General features: G+C 41.3%; 1 protein-coding gene and 1 non-coding gene across 2 annotated transcripts in view; one reads left to right on the forward strand and one right to left on the reverse strand.

Annotated features, from left to right (window-relative positions):
• The first annotated feature begins 293 nt into the window (after positions 1–293).
• PKP2 (plakophilin 2) overlaps positions 294–15508 on the forward strand; it is a 74042-nt gene continuing 58827 nt past the window's right edge. Inside the window, exons 1-3 of the mRNA XM_063075587.1 lie at positions 294–516; positions 13677–13789; positions 14365–15065. Of these exons, the coding sequence (XP_062931657.1) occupies positions 294–516; positions 13677–13789; positions 14365–15065 (1037 nt within the window). The remainder of the gene's footprint in view (positions 517–13676; positions 13790–14364; positions 15066–15508) is intronic.
• LOC134361406 (small nucleolar RNA SNORA18) lies at positions 10881–10995 on the reverse strand. Its single transcript, XR_010021431.1, has one exon. It is a non-coding gene; the product is annotated as a small nucleolar RNA SNORA18 (small nucleolar RNA).

The raw sequence follows: 15508 nt of genomic DNA on the forward strand, positions 1-15508 counted from the left end.
CCGCGGGCGGGTCCAACTCCCCAGGTGTCTGTCTGTGCGCACTGCCGGCCCCGACCCCGGCCCCGGCCCCGCCCCCGCTCCCGGGCCGAGCGCGCGTGCCCGGCCGGAGCCGCGCCCCCTTCACCGGGGAAGGCCGGCGCCCGGCTCCCGGGGCCACGCTCCTCCCGGCCCCGGGGGCGGGGCCGTGGGCGGGGCCGGGCGGGGCGGGGCTGGCTCCGGCGCCCTCCAGCTCCACCGCGGCTTCGCCCGCTGGTCCCGCGGCAGGCGAGCGGCTCGGTTGTCCTGTTGGCCCCATGGCAGCCCCCGGCACCCCGGCTGAATGTGGCTACATCCGGACCGTCCTGGGCCAGCAGATCCTGGGACAACTGGACAGCTCCAGCTTGGCCCTGCCCACCGAGGCCAAGCTGAAGCTAGCGGGGAGCAGCGGCCGCAGCAGCCAGGCGGCCAAGAACCTGCGGATCCAGGAGCAGGTGCAGCAGACCCTGGCCCGGAAGGGCCGGAGCTTCGTGGGCAACGGTGAGTGAAGCCCCCGCCGCGCCGTGCGCCGCCACCGTGCCCCTCCCCCCTCCCCTAGCCCCTCCCTCAGCTCGTCGCCCGACTCGCTGCTTTCGGGAGGTTCGGGAACCCGGTATTCTGCCCACCTGTTGCTCGCCGTACCTTTGTATGACCCGTCGCGCCTCTAGACTCAGACCAGCTTACTTAGAAAAAGCACTCTTCTTTACCATCTTCTTGCAGATCTTTTCCATGTAGGTATCTATGTGTATTAAATATACATATCTATGTTGAAGAATTCAGCCCAAGATTTCACCACGTCCTTTCCTTACTCCCCTTGTACCCAACTCCCCCTGTACGAGAGACTTAATCTGGAGCCTTAGGGAGTCTATAAGCACTTTGATATTCTATGCAGAATTTTGCTGTGCATGATCATTTTTCTGGGAGAAAGCGCCTTTAGCCTCTATTAGATATTTAAAGTAGTGCATGACCACCATAAATATTTAGGGGGGGGGAAACCTGAAAGCACCGGCGCTCCTCCAACCTATAAATTGGAATTGTGCTGCCTCGCCCAGGTATTTAGGGGAGCTCCACCCAGTGTATGTGGCGAGTGGTTGATCTAGGAAGTGAACAAATTGGGTAGGCGGCTTTGGGCCAGGGAACAACCACACTACCCCGCCAGGGAGGAGGAGGAGTTAGGGGACTTTGGCCTGGCTGGCAACAGTCCCACCTACCTACCTGCGCCCGCCCGCCTGGCTCCTGAGGGCTAGCGGCGCTTCCCCTCCCCACCCCCGTACACGCGGGAGTGCAAGGCTGGTCTCTCCAAAAAATTAAACCCCAAGGTGAAAGGAGTTTAAACACACACGCACAGTATTAATGATCAATGAAGGGAGATGGAAAGGGAAGAAGATAGCAAACCAGTTGTGAAAATTAGGGAACACGATGTATCCTTTTCTCCCCTGATCAGAGCCACACAGTTAAATCTTGTTTCAGTTGTGTAGTGTTTTTTTATTATTCTTATAAAAGTACCATAGGCATAAGATAGGGAAAAGAGGAAAGAAATTGAACGATTAAGTTGAGATATCAGTTTCTTTTGGGCCATGTTGAACTGTTTCTGTAGGAAGAAACCTGGGCAATGGTGAATGTACGACCCATTAGGAAAAAGGAAAAATGCTAATAGGCCAGACTGCAGATTTAAAACGGCAGAGTCTGGGAGTCTGTACTGTTTTCATTCTAAAGGATCAAGCCGTCAATATTTACATATGTGAAAGGTAAAAATAATGTTTAATGATTGTAACTAATGTGCACTGGGTTATGTGATTTGCATTCATCATATTAATTTATATGTTTTTTAAAAACTTGTAAACTAAGTATTTTAATCCCCACTTTACGAAGAAACTAAGCAGTTAAGTAACATTCAAGTTCCCACAGATAGTAAGTGGCAAAGCTGGTATTTAAACTCCCAAACATGAGTTTTTAAGCCACTTGTCAGTTATATCATTAAATTTTTAAATTATTAATACAAAGTGGAATTTATTAGACCCTAAGCCTCCATGGCCCGCCTCCCATTTTCCTCTAAATAAAATTGAGGAAGTTCTGAGAGGGTGGGGAAATCTAGACAACACAGAACGGCAATAGTATGTGGGGGAAAGACCCTGAATTTAGATTTAGGAATCTGGTTAAAGACTCCAGGATGTCTGAGGTCAGTCTTTGACCAGCAGTTGCACTCATTTAGTCTGTGCACCCACAGGTCCAGTGCTAAACTGGAAACAAACTAGCTTTCTCTGCTTTGGGGACATACAGGATGCATCTTAGATGTTTTTTCCTGTCCTATGAGAATGGCCATTGAGGAAGAACAACCACACATCAACTATTCAGTAAGTGTGGAGAATGGAGTCATGAACAGAAGAAAAGGGAGCATCTATGTGTGCTTGACTCTGCTCTAGAATCTTCGTGTGTTTGCATTTTATTATATCCTTAAAACAATTATATGAGATAGATATGAAGATCCATTTCACATTTGAAGTATGTGTCTGTCAATATTGGTTGGAAGTTTAGTCCCAACCCCACACATGATCTGTGCTCCTCTGCAACATAGTGCATCAGCTACTTGGTGAATTCAACAACCATCAAATGAGTATGTTCTTCATGCAAGGCACAGGGCAAGTGCTAAATTGAACACACAGACTCTGCTTGCTTTAAAGCAAGAAGTTTAAAATCTGAAGAAGGAAGACTCCCTGTAGAAAAATGCAGTACCAAATAAAAGTACTAAGTAGTAAGTGATCCAAAATAAGAACAACTAACACATTACAAAGTTTAGAAGTGTAAGTTACTCCTAAGCTGAAGGGAATTTTGGAAAGCTTCACTGAAGAATTGAGATTTTTGATCTCAAAAATTCAGTAGAATTGGATATAGGGAGGTGGTTGGGAAAGAGCATCCTAGGAGGGAAGAGCATGAAAATTTCATAGTTTGCAGAATTGACATGGTAGAACAAAGGTCTCTGTCTTGGTCTTTCTGCTGTAAAGCTTAGGGAAACTACAGTGGCTCTTCTAACTAAGGAAGTGTTTGAAATATTTTGATTACAACAGCAGCTTCCCAGCAAGCCGAAATATGCTCTGCAGCCTACATAGAAGTACAAATCAGGCAGAGAGATAAGGCAGCAAACAATGCCTACATTGAAGCTTCAGCTTTCTGAAGCTCAAAAAGGAAATCAGCTTCAAAGAAATTTAACATTAACATGCCGTGAAACAATTACCAGGGGTAGTTTGTATATGATGTTTAATTAAAGTTCTTTGAAAAGGTCTGAGGGCTCATGATGGCTGTGAGTATTGTTTGTATTATTTCCGTATTACTATCCTGTTTCTGAAGTTGAAACAGACAAGCAATTGTTGAAACAGTGCTGGTCTGGAAAGAATCCTGTATCAACACAAGAAATTCTGGGAAGAAATGACCCTGGTGTTAACTGCCCTTAGCTCCAGGGCCCTGGAGAATTCTGAATTGTTGACATACCTGTAAGTTTGAGGCAGCAGATAATCTGCTGAAAACAGAGAAGAGATAAATGTGGCTGATTTGTTGATAAACGCCTTGCAAGGGTCTTTAACTCTTTGACTTCTTTCTAATGCCTTAGTATGCGTGGATGGTTTTCATTGTAAATCATTCAATAACTTTCGGTGTTATTTTAAACTGGGCTGAACATTTGAAAGTAGGCCGTAACTCTTTGGGAGTGGAGGGTGGTGAGAAGAGCCTGGCAACATTGTGAAATGAGTCTGTATTGAAGCAAATTTTTAAAATCCTTTTATAAAAGTTACAGAGAATACATTTAAGAATTGCAAGTATGAGCTGGCTGATTAGCTCAGTTGGTTAGAGTGTGGTGTTATAACACTGAGGTCAGGGGTTCGGATCCCAGTACCTGACAGCCACCAAAGAAAAAAAAAAGAACTGCAGGTATTAGCTGAAGGAAAAACTCAAAGTGTTCATATCCTATTTATTACACTTGCCTTAAAAGTACTGCTGTATTTATTACACAGTTCCCCCTGTGTTCCTAAATAGAAAGAAAGTTATGTTTGAAATTATCATATGTAATGCATATAAAATGCAATGAACAACATCCTAATGCAATTTACAAGTTTTTTGGAAATCCACCATAAAAACTTGAGGCATACTATTTACTTAGATGGATTCCCTGCTGAAGCCGCTTTGAATATCTGAGATCAGCATGAATTCTGATATTGACCCAGCGTAGCAAAAAAGGCAGTTAATAGGTGCTATTGGAAAAATAAAGTTAGACATATTCAAATTCTGTATGAATTCTTTGTTTGCCAAAAAAGGAATTCCAGTAATGAAGCAGTTCTGGGAATGAGTTGACTAGTCATTCCGAAAGTAGGAGGGATTAGGAAAGGGAACATGGGTTAAATGGTGGGGTGACAGGGACGTGTCCATCCCACTCTGAGGTAAAGTGTCAGTAGCACCACTGCATTTAATGTACTTCCATGTCTACCTGATATAGCCCATGGGCTACTTTTTGTTCAGTGTCTAGCAGATTCAGTGCAGTAAGTACAAAAAAAAGTGTGTGGGTTTATTTGAGAAATAATTCTGATTATAATTAGTCAAATGAAATAGAATGTTAACAAAATGGTGATCAAAAAATAACAAAATGGTTAACAAAAAATAAACTTCACACCCCAAGAAATGATGAGAACACATCTTTTATGGGTGAGGTTTTGAATGAAGGTGTGATAAGGATGCTTCAGAATCAATGGAACTGTAAGAAACCACAAAGACCCAGAATAACAGAATTTGGTTATAGAAGTACATTGTTCTATGTGTCACAGGGAAGATGCAGGAAATTACCTTCAAGAGAAGACTGTTCAGTCTTTTAGAAGACTCCATTCATGTTATTTAGTGGTTCTGCAGTCGTGGGAACAGATGATAGTTCGCTTGAATTAGAGATTCTAAGTGTTTGTTGTTCACTTTGGCTCATTTTCCTAAAATATCATTTTGGATATCAGCTTAACAATTTTTTCTTGTGTAGCAAAATAAGACTATACATACATTATTTTATCTTCAGATAGTATAACATAGATTTTACACTAAAATTGAATATCTAGTCTAATCAATAAAAATTATTTAAAGTTTTGATTTATTTTCTCTGCAAGGACAAGCATATTATTGGCAACCTATTTATGATAGTAATTAAATATAATAAATATGTTACTAAAACCTCTGGAATTTATAAATCAGACTTGATTAATATGGCCTATAATAAGATCATTTGATTCCATGACAGATGACAGTCAAGAATTTTAAATTATACAATTCTGAGATAAATGTTGGACTCTAGCTATTTTGTGCATGAATATAAATGTTTGAAGACAAAAATGACATATTCCTCCTGGGGAAGTAAACAAACAGTGAAAGGCAGGAATGCAGGTGGGAATAGACAATAAGTTAGGAGAAAACCTAGTTTTTCTGTGAGAGTGAGCTACCTCACTCCCCTGGCTTATTACAGTAAGACTAATAAACAGACTCTCAAGTCCTCTTATAATAGAAATATTAAAAATCTATTTTTTAAATGTAATGTCATTAATGGTGATTGGATATTGGACATAAAAAGCAATTATAATGTTCTTAAAGTGCTAGAGACAAGCTCATGAACTCAATACATAGGCGTAGATCCAAATGCATATTTGGAAGAAAGAACCTTGAGCATTTGAAAACACAACCCATCATTACCATGAAAAGAATCCACATATTTCTGTTCTTGGGATAATCCACTTTAGGCTTAACAGCATTAATTGGCCAAAGCAATAGTGATCAAAGTTCTGAAATTTCTTGATTTTCAGAATTTCCAGAAGAAATTAGAAGCTTAATAGATTATTTCCCCTGAATCCTAAATCTCAAACTAACACATCCATGGGGTGGGATCTTGATTACTGTACCTTTTTTCATTGAAGGACAAATAACCCTCTTCCTGCTTTAATCTAACCCCACTTCCATCCATTCTCCACATAGCTACTAGAGTGAACTTTCTAAAATCTCATCATATCGTTTCCATATTTAAATTTTTTCAGTTTCTTGCTATTACCTGCATGAGTTAAATCCTTATTCAACATAGCATTCCAAGTTCTTCTTGTGATGCCTGCAACTTCTCAAATCTCATCCCTTATCACCACTCCCCCAACTCCCCACCAAACACACACTTGCAATTTATCTTGCTTGGTATTCCTACCCCTCCCCTAACCGCCTCCTTTCTCTTCACCGGATTAACTCTTACATGCCCCTGAAAACTCAGTTCAGTTATGCTCCCTTATGGGAAGCCTTCCCTCATGCTTCTCCTCCACCTCATATTGTAGAGGGGGATCTTGAATGCAAGTTAAAGAATTGAGAATTGTGAGTCACAGAAGATGTTTCAGCAGGAAAGAAATATGAAAAGTGCAGGGGTTTTGTGAAAATACATTTGGCAGATTTGGTGGATTTAGAGAAGGGATAGCAGTGATGAATCAGTTGGGAGGGGTTAGGCCTAAGCAAGTGAGAGGCAGGGGAATATAATGACAAGAAAGTCATTACAAAGAAAATCTGTACTGTGTTTTTTAAAGCAAAAAAGTAATTTATTTGTGAATTCTATAAATTCGCCTTTTTGACCATTAGTTAATGTCATTGGGAGTATAACATATTTGTCATTGCAGTTCTAAAGTCTTAACAAGTAGTCATTGTGAGATATCTCAGCAAATGAGATATCTTTGGCATTCCTGCCAAAGATGTAGACACTTCTTATGGTGAAGTAGTCTATTTACTACTTCACCAGTATGCTAAGTTACCAGTTTATAATCACAAATTCTATAATCACATATTGTGATACCTAAAACAGAGTATTACATAGACAGCTGCAATATAAAAAGCCCTTTTTATATGTATTTTTGTGGTTATCTTGAGCAATAACTTGAGGATTGCCCCACAAAATGCCATAAACTAACATATCAAAGAATGGTCCTCAAACCACTTAGAGGCTCCTGACTTCTGGTGCCTGGTATATTTTGTGAGTGATAACAGCCACTGGCTAGTCACACACTGGCACATGGAGCGTGGGGCCCATTTTCCTAGAAGAGCTGGCCTTTCCTTGGCATGTTCAACTTTGTAAGTGTGAGCTATGTTAACTGGTCACAAAGAACAGCACCGCACAGCTTTTTGTTAAATTTTCAATAATACACAACTTTATTAGACTTTGATCTGCTTTAAAACAATTCTTCACTATTGTTTTTTAAACCATCAAATTTCATTCACTTTCCAGCCTGAGTAAATGCTTACCTGGGCTGTATGCAAGATGTACAATTGTAATTTCCATAAATATCTGGTCGTTTTTCTTGAAAGTAAGAATAAAAGAGGATAAAAGAAGTACTTTTTAAAAAATATAAGTCCAGAGAAATGAATCCTATGTCATATGTCAACATATGCAAACAAAAAATCCTTTCCAGCTCAGGCGTACTGACATATGATCTTTGATGAGTCCTAACATATTTCCTGTTTTCTTTTAAGCTCCTACTTTTGTTAGTAAATGACTTTAAGAAGCCATTTAAATCTGAATTCCTATACAAAGTCCTCCTAATAGGTTTCAAGATGCCATATCTCACCTGTGAAAGCATGCCCGCCACTTTACTCTAATGATAGAATTTAAATCTTTTTAAGATTTGCAGAAAATGAGAGCTGTTGCTATCCAGAGGTTGCTGTAGAAAGACCAAATGTTGGAAGATGACAGATTTTAGACTTTCAGGCTCTCTTTCCACCGAAAAGACCACACTGTGATGACAACTGCTTGTGGTTGTTAGCACAATTACATGTGGCCTTTAAATCAATACCAGTAGTGAACACATGCTGATTTCTATGCATACATTTAATCCGACCTATTTTCATAGTAACTTCTTCCTATACCTCTACAGAAATCCTCCTTTTACAGCTCAGTGTAAGTCAAATGACTCTTTTAACCATGGTCAGGGAGTGCTAGAAGGTTCAAAAAAAGATACTTTTGTGAATGTAAGTGATCCCCTTTCCTCTCCAATAGAAGCAGGTTATATAAATGTTTTGTTTGTTTCATTAGTAATTGTCTATCACCTACTTACCATATGGGAAGCTATAGTTGATTTTTTAAAAATATGCCTAGGTAATGGAGTTGCAATAGAGGCTTGTCAATTTAATTTCATAAACCTATTAAATTTAACCAACTAGGTAGTAAAGCTGTTCACAAAACTGTGATTATGGAAATCACTTTAGTGTTTTTAACCTTGCATAGATGACCAGAGACAAAGATATTTTCCCCCTAACAGCTTCTTAGGGATCATATTCAGGTGAATGTTCAGAACAAGAAAGAGAGAAAATTACATTATCCTGTGAGGTCTACACTTCTGCAATCTTCTGAGCAATTCGGATTCTTTCCACCATCAAAACAGACCCCTCCACCATTACCCCCAACCCCACAGTTGCTTTGATCTAAATTGCTTGTTATTTGAAGAGGGTAGAGTTTAAAGTTGCTCTGCAGCTATGTATTTCATTTCCATGGTGCTCTTAGAAGAAAAGATTTAGCTAGTGTTGCCTGAGTCAATACTAATTTTAAGCATTCTCTGTCTAGTAAACCATCACCTTTAGGAAACATCAAAGCACATTATGCACTGTGCAGGTGAGATGAATGGCTGGAAAACTCACAATAATGTCATCATGATCCTCGGTGGCTGGGTCAATCAAAAACAACCAGAAAAAGTGAAATTCAGCATCACTGATAATCTTAGCAGAATAAAGCTCTGAGCTACGACACAGTAGAAATTAAAGCATGCACTCTAGTTTATCCCCCTTCTAGAACAGATTAGTTCATGAAAAAGTGTGAAAAATTTTTGTGACCTAAATTCTGTTTTAAAACCATATCTCATTTTTACATATTGCTTTTGTAGGGGAGAAAAGATTTCTACCCTCATCCATTGCTAGGTTTATGGCTGAGACCCCTATCACAAAAGACAGCTTAGCAGGAGAAAAGCATACAAATTTATTTAAGTTTTGTGTGACATGGGAACCCTCAGAAATGAAGACCCAAAGAAACAGGGAAAACTTGTATTTTTATGGACAGTCATGCAGAAATACGACTAGACAAAGGGGGGCATGATCTAATGGTAATAAATTGGGGGGAACTTAGCAAGGCCTGCTTGTTCAGATTCTTCCTGTGTGACACGCCTTTCCTCCTGGTATAGGGAGAACCCTTCTGGAATGAATTTCATAAACTCTTTCAGGGGAAGGTCAGCTTGATTTTATATGGCCTGTTCCGGGGGAGAAGGGATTAGGGGAAGGTGAGAGTGACCTTCCTGCTTCTGCTGTTGCCTCAAATGCCAAGGTGCCATATCTTGGGGTAGCATGTCCTGAACACTGTCACTTTACAATTTTGAAAACATATGAATGTATGCCTTCTCAGGTAAACCTCTCTCTCAGCAATCCTGTTAGTAGCTGGAATTATGGGAAACTGAGGCATCTAAGTGATTTATTTGTCCAGAGATACAGAAAATAGTAGAGTGGAGTCTCTAGACCAAGTCAACAGATTTCTTCGACTTAGGGAAGAGACCTACCTCCTTTTTTGAAGTAAACAAATTTTTTGAAATAGAGTCACACCTTAATTTTCAGTGTAAGAAAATCTGGAAATTTTCTGGGAAATTTTCAAGTTGGACTTATTTAAAGGAGGATGCACCTGTATGTATAATGTTTTTGTTTGCTTTCTTGTTCCTATTTTCAGAGAAGGATATGGCTGGGTTATTTTATATGTTCAACAATCATATGTTTTATTCTGTGGTTGAACAGAAAATAATGACTTGCCTTAAACAGATTAGTTTCCATCCTGAATAGTATTTACCTTTTTAAAAAATTCTACCCAGTCTAAAATTTCTTTAAAATCTTTGAACACAGATGCTAATTCAACTTTAATCCATAATAATGATCTCAGACTCATGACTGCCTAGGCAAATTAATCTCCATTATTTGTTGTTTGAGATTGGCCTTTTAACCAAAGAAACCACTGATTGTGCCAGCCTGCAGGTTGAATATCAGGAATTACATCTTTTCTTGTATGTATATTCCACAGGAAGAGAGCCCATGGTTTAAAAATCCAATCTTATTTTTACCCCCTGTTACCAACTACCTTGTAGTTTTTTTAGGAACCATTAAACCAGTCTCAGTTCATTCATCTGAAAACTGAAGAAGAAGCTTCCTTATAAGAACTTATATCAGCAAACAAAGAACTAAATTTAGATGTCCAGGTGAAGTTTCTAGAGGAAAGAGAGAATGATTGTTTTTGGTCCTCATTAAAAACTATGATGATAATCCCTCCAGAGTTTGGTTGGTTTTTGGTTTTTTCAGTTTTTTTAAAAATAACATTGTAAAGGGTTGGGGTTTTTTATTACTATAACATTAGGCAAAATTATTTAAAGTCAATAAATTTTAATTTAAGGAATATCCTATGTTGTAATTTCTTCCACTGCCCATCAGGGTCATCTCTAAAGCTTCAGTCAATATTTATCTTAAAGATCCTCTTTTGAAAAGAACTGATGCTTAATCCACAGTTGTTCTTTCAACCCATGATTCTTTTATTCAGGCTTTTATCTCCACTTGAATATGGACATACTGATAGCAACCTCAACAAGTCCCCACCAACAATCTCTGGTGATTTTATTTCTTTGAGCAATTTACTTTAGGGCCATTTTTAGAGTAGGTGGATCTGCCTCTTTCCCAATTTCTGACACCCTCTCTATTATGGAGTGTTCAAACCATGTTCATCCTAAGCTATCACTCTCAAGAACAGTAAGATCTGTGCCAACACCTAAGGTTAAAAAAAAAAAAATTGTTACATCTTTCATACTTTTACCATCTGTCTTGTGGTTCCTTCCCACAGATCTAACAAATAGTCCTGTGAGTAAAGCAAAACCACAGAGTTACTCTATGAGGTGTTTCCAGTGATGTGCAGCTACCAGAAACATCCAGGGTTTTGATTTCAGAATAGCCACTTTGCAAACAGCAGAGACCAGCGGAAAGGAGGAATCCAGAGTTCAAACCTGACTATTAAATCTCTTTGCAATTGAAAACAAGTTATTTAAGTTCCCCTACTTATAAGTGGAGATGACAGTAGTTGGCTCTGCACCACAGAATATCAATACTGTAAAGAAACATAAAATGACTTGAGCCCCTTAAAGGTGATATCAAAGCGTAAGGAGTTCATGTAAGTTGTTGTGAAAAGGCTTAAAACCCACAGCAACAAAGTGAATGTTTAACATCAGTTAAACATTTTATTTCAACAGCCTGATTATAAAACTTGCTGATTAATTAGCTATTTGATAGGTATACAATACTGTTTCACTAGATGTCAGCTTAAAAATGAACGTAGGCCCCTATTAATATTCTTGAATATGTACCTACTCCTAGAAGTAAGGCAAAGGTAATAGTGAAAGTGATTATGAGCTAGAGGGGCCCTATTTGGAGAAATTTTTCTTGGATTCCTAAAACTGCATGCTTTCATCATCTGCCATTTTATTGTAGAGCAACAGGAACCATTAAGATTCCAGCTACCATCCATATATGACCATTAATATTTTCCCATTTAGATTGTCTCTGACTTTCGTATATTCAATTCTCGTATGGTCTAAAATTTTGAAAATGAATACCCCTAAACTATTTGTTTTAAGACAGTAAATTTGGTTTCTTGCATATCAGCTGATTAATAATCTTCTGCCTTGCCAAAGCCTCTGTAGAAAAGGCTTCTGTATTACTGGGATGGGTAGTTTAAGCACTCTTTCCCCCACCTCTTCACCTTTCCCAACCCCTCTCTACATCTCCTCAGTTCTGAGAACACCCTGGTTCCCAGACCCTTCAGGATTAGAGCTTTCTGTTCCCTGCACCTGTCCTTTCCCACACCAGCATGGCCCTTGCATCCCTGCCTGCCTGGTAGTCACAGGGGTGTGGACTGGGGAAGAAGGAACAGTGGATGCAGAGTTGAGGACTGAGGGTAAGCCCAGGCAGGAGCCTCAGCCAGGCATTGAGAGTTTAGCCCTTAAGGCCCCTCATAATGTTTGCTGTGGGCTTGTGGCAGAGATTCCTTTCCCTCACTCAAGATCCAGGCATTCTGTCATAGAGGTTAAAAGTTAAGGGGCTGCCTGACCTTTTACTAGCCCTTGTGGAGAACTCAGGCCAGAAACAGGAGATGCCTGGCTTCCTGGCTTATCTCAACGGCCATTGTCTTTAGGTCTTCAGGGTAACAGTTACAAGCCTGCAGCTGCCTACCCCCCAGGGCCCTGTGTGGTCTAAAAATTGCTTCCCAGCCAGATTGTTTGGCTCCAGGAAATAAGGACACATGTACAAACATAATTTGGGATAGATTCAGACTTTTTAGCTCTCTGGCAACAACAACCTCCATTCCCCTTCCTTCCCAGAATAACTTGTGAATGTATTGTTAGTCTTTTGAAATTTTGACTTTATGACAATTTATTGGAAAAGTATGTTAAGTATGTTGGTATGTTCCAATTGTATTGAAAAGGGACTGCCTGTGTGGTTTTATTCTCAAAATCTTTCATGAGACTCAGAAGCCTAGAAGAGTTAATTGCATATTTTTTCCATCTCAGATTTCTGAAAGAATGCTACATGACAGAAAAAGAAATTTGGGTTAAAATTAGAGAACTAGAAATAACCTAGGTTTTGTAGATCTTTGAATATTTTGGCTAGCACTTTTTATTTTATTTATTTTTGGGCGGGGGCATTAAGGCAATAAGAGATTGGAAAAGGAGGAGGTAAAAAAGCTGAGAGAAGGATAAAAGGAGGCCCCAAAGAAGAGTATTTATTTACGAGGTATGAGACTCGCATCAGCTGAGAATCCCTGTGGCTCCAACAGAGCTGAGCACAAAGGGTTACCTCTTCTCAGTGTTTGCATGAGCACCAAACAAGAGAACCAGGTGATTCCACAAAAGCAATCATTTTAGCATAGAGGTTGATTACCTGTGCTGCCTAGCTCTCACATTGCCAAATACCTCAACCTCGGCCTTGGCCTTAAGTTGATCCATGTTTTCTTGGACCACCTTGTTTATACAAGCTGTATTATCTAGTAATGTTGAGTCACCCTTATATTTATTGCCTACACCTACTTGTTACACAAAGCATCTGAGTTCCTGTCCTGGGAACAGAGTTCTCCTCTGTCTTGAGAAACTAGACTTTATAGTACAGACCACCAAAACCAATGAGGGATTCCCAAATTCTTCAGCATTATAACAACTAAACATTTTTGGATTTTTGTGTATCCCTCTTCCGTCTTTTCTTTCTTTTTTTTCAATTTGACTTTCGTTTTGAAAAGCTTGTAGAGAATGTTTTGATAACCTTTGATCATTTGCCACATCCAAGAGTGGTGTTAAAACAGCATTTAAAAATGCTAATATAGGAATGGCCCGTGCGCTCACTGGCTGAGCGCGGTGCGGGCAACAGCACACCGAGGGTTGCGATCCCCTTACCGGTCACAAAAAGACAAAATAAATAAATAAATAAAAATGCTAATATAAATTGAATACTCATTACTGTCCTTAATTTCTTAAATTGAAAAGTTTAGTATATAGTTGTTATACAATCTTTAAGTGTTGATTAGCCCATCTATATTCTGAATTACTTTAATAATTGCTTGATTGCAGGAAATCTTCACCGAACCAGCAGTGTTCCTGAGTATGTCTACAACCTACACTTGGTTGAAAATGATTTTGTTGGCGGACGTTCCCCTGTTACTAAAACCTATGACATGATAAAGGTAGGATATCAAAGAATGTAATCCTAAGTGTCACATTACCGTGAAAACAGTTTCAAACTTTCTTAGATTATTTTCTCATGTTGGCCTTTCCCAAATATTCTCATTTCCTAAATGAATTTTAAGAAAATTTATTTTGTGTGGAAGCCATGGAAAACTGAGACCTTTAAAGCAGTATTAAATCATAGTGCAAATAAACATGATTCAAGTCAGCCAAGTCTCCTTCAAAAAGAGACTTTATTCAGGGCCGACCCCGTGGCTCACTCGGCAGAGTGCGGCGCTGGTAGCGCGGAAGCCACAGGTTCGATCCTATATAGGGAAGGCCGGTGCGCTCACTGGCTGAGCATGGCGCGGATGGTGCGGATGACACCATGCCGAGGGTTGCGATCCCCTTACCAGTCAAAAAAAAAAAAAAAAAAAAGAGAGAGAGAGAGACTTTATCTAGGAGGGGGCCAACTTCTCCATGTGATTCAGAGAAATGGTCATCTTGTGTAGTAGTCCCATCTTGAGCAGTTAGTCTTCAGCAAAGAGGAAAACTGAGTTATGACTCGTTTAAACTGTATTTCTCTCTCCTGCAGCCTGGCACAACTGCCACTTATGAAAGTCGCTGGGGGAGGGGGACAGCCCAGTACAGTTCGCAGAAGTCTGTGGAAGAAAGGGCCTGGCGGCAGCCGCTGATGAGACTGGAGATTTCCCCGGACAGCAGCCCCGAGAGGGCGCAGTTCGCGCACGCGCACGCGCACGCACAGGGCGACCACCACAGCCAGAGGAGCCAGGCGGGCTCCGCCCTGCGCCACCAGGAGAGCAGGCGCTCGGCCCTGCTCGTGCCGCCCAGATACGCGCGCTCGGAAATCGTGGGCTTCAACCACGCCACCGCCGTGAGCAGACAGCGCCGCTACGACACCTACCACAGACAGTACCAGCACGGCGCTGGGAACGACACCATGTTTGACAGTGTCCCTGTCAGCCCGGCCGTGCGCACGTACCCCAGGCCGGGGACCAGTCACAGCTTGGGCAACCTGTTGGAGAAGGAGAACTACTTGACCTTCGGGCAGGGCAGGCCCCTGGGGCCCCTGCAGGCCGTCCCTCAGAACAGGGCCGCTCGGAGCTCGTGGCAGCAGAGCTCCTTCCACAGCACCCGCACGCTGAGGGACGCCGGGCCCAGCGCCACCAACGAGGCCAGCGGGAGGAGAGCGCTCCTGACCGTGGGCCAAGTGGCAGCGGCGGGGAGTGGCAATGTGCTCACGGAGAGGAGCACTTTCACCGACTCCCAGCTTGGGTGAGTCCCCTGCTGAATCTGCCCGTGGTTGGCTGGTGCCAGCACATTCTGTTCCCACAGCCCTGACAGCGGGAGCTGGCACTTCTGGGGCTGGAGGGAAAGGCTTCCCGAGATAAGCGATTAAAGTAATGACTTTTCAGGCAGCTGCCTAATTGACAGATCAGCCTGTTTACCTCAGGGACTGGGGCCAAGCTACCTGGTCACATGGCAGCTTTGTGGGGAAATGTGACGTTTAGTCCATCTGTCCCAGATTAGATGCTGGTTGAAGGGGTCCTTACCCCTCGGCTCTATGAAAATCTGTTCTGAATGAGACCAAGCTGCAAAGTAGACCAAGAAATGGATCATTGCATGTGCCTTTCTTAACCATTTCTTGAAACAGAAGAAGGAAAAGGCAAAATGCTCTCATTCCTGGTGCTAAGTGCCAGCCTCAAATGCTGTTTTGA

The sequence above is a fragment of the Cynocephalus volans genome, chromosome 12 (assembly GCF_027409185.1).
Source record: "Cynocephalus volans isolate mCynVol1 chromosome 12, mCynVol1.pri, whole genome shotgun sequence".
NCBI classification, from domain to species: Eukaryota; Metazoa; Chordata; class Mammalia; order Dermoptera; family Cynocephalidae; genus Cynocephalus; species Cynocephalus volans.